The sequence below is a fragment of the Apaloderma vittatum genome, unplaced genomic scaffold (genome assembly GCF_000703405.1).
Source record: "Apaloderma vittatum isolate BGI_N311 unplaced genomic scaffold, ASM70340v1 scaffold22788, whole genome shotgun sequence".
Taxonomy (NCBI): domain Eukaryota; kingdom Metazoa; phylum Chordata; class Aves; order Trogoniformes; family Trogonidae; genus Apaloderma; species Apaloderma vittatum.
The window spans coordinates 955-1,296 of NW_009730509.1; the positions used below are offsets into that span (position 1 = coordinate 955).

The 342-nt window shown below is 64.3% G+C and overlaps 1 protein-coding gene across 1 annotated transcript in view; it reads left to right on the forward strand.

Moving 5' to 3' along the window:
- LOC104278007 (dexamethasone-induced Ras-related protein 1-like) overlaps positions 1 to 269 on the forward strand; it is a 1,183-nt gene extending 914 nt beyond the window's left edge. The window contains 2 exon segments of the mRNA XM_009874841.1: positions 1 to 172; positions 174 to 269. Of these exon segments, the coding sequence (XP_009873143.1) occupies positions 1 to 172; positions 174 to 269 (268 nt within the window).
- Positions 270 to 342: the final 73 nt, after the last annotated feature.

Below are 342 nucleotides of genomic sequence, written 5' to 3' on the forward strand. Positions count from 1 at the left end.
CTTCGCCATGGCCAAGCTGCCCAGCGAGATGAGCCCCGACCTGCACCGCAAGGTCTCGGTCCAGTACTGCGACATCCTGCATAAGAAGGCGCTGAAAGGCAAAAAGCTGCTGAAAGAGGGGGGCCGGGGCAGCACGGAGGAGGCGTACGGCGTCGTGGCCCCCTCCCTCCGCCGGGCGACCCAGCGTCCACAGCGACCTCATGTACATCCGGGAGAAAGCCATCGGCGGTGGGCACGGCAAGGAGAAGGACCGCTGCGTGATCAGCTAGGAACCCCCCCGAGCTCCGCGGGAGGGAAGGAAGGAAGGAAAGAAGGGAGGGTGGAGAGATGCTTGTTTCCGAA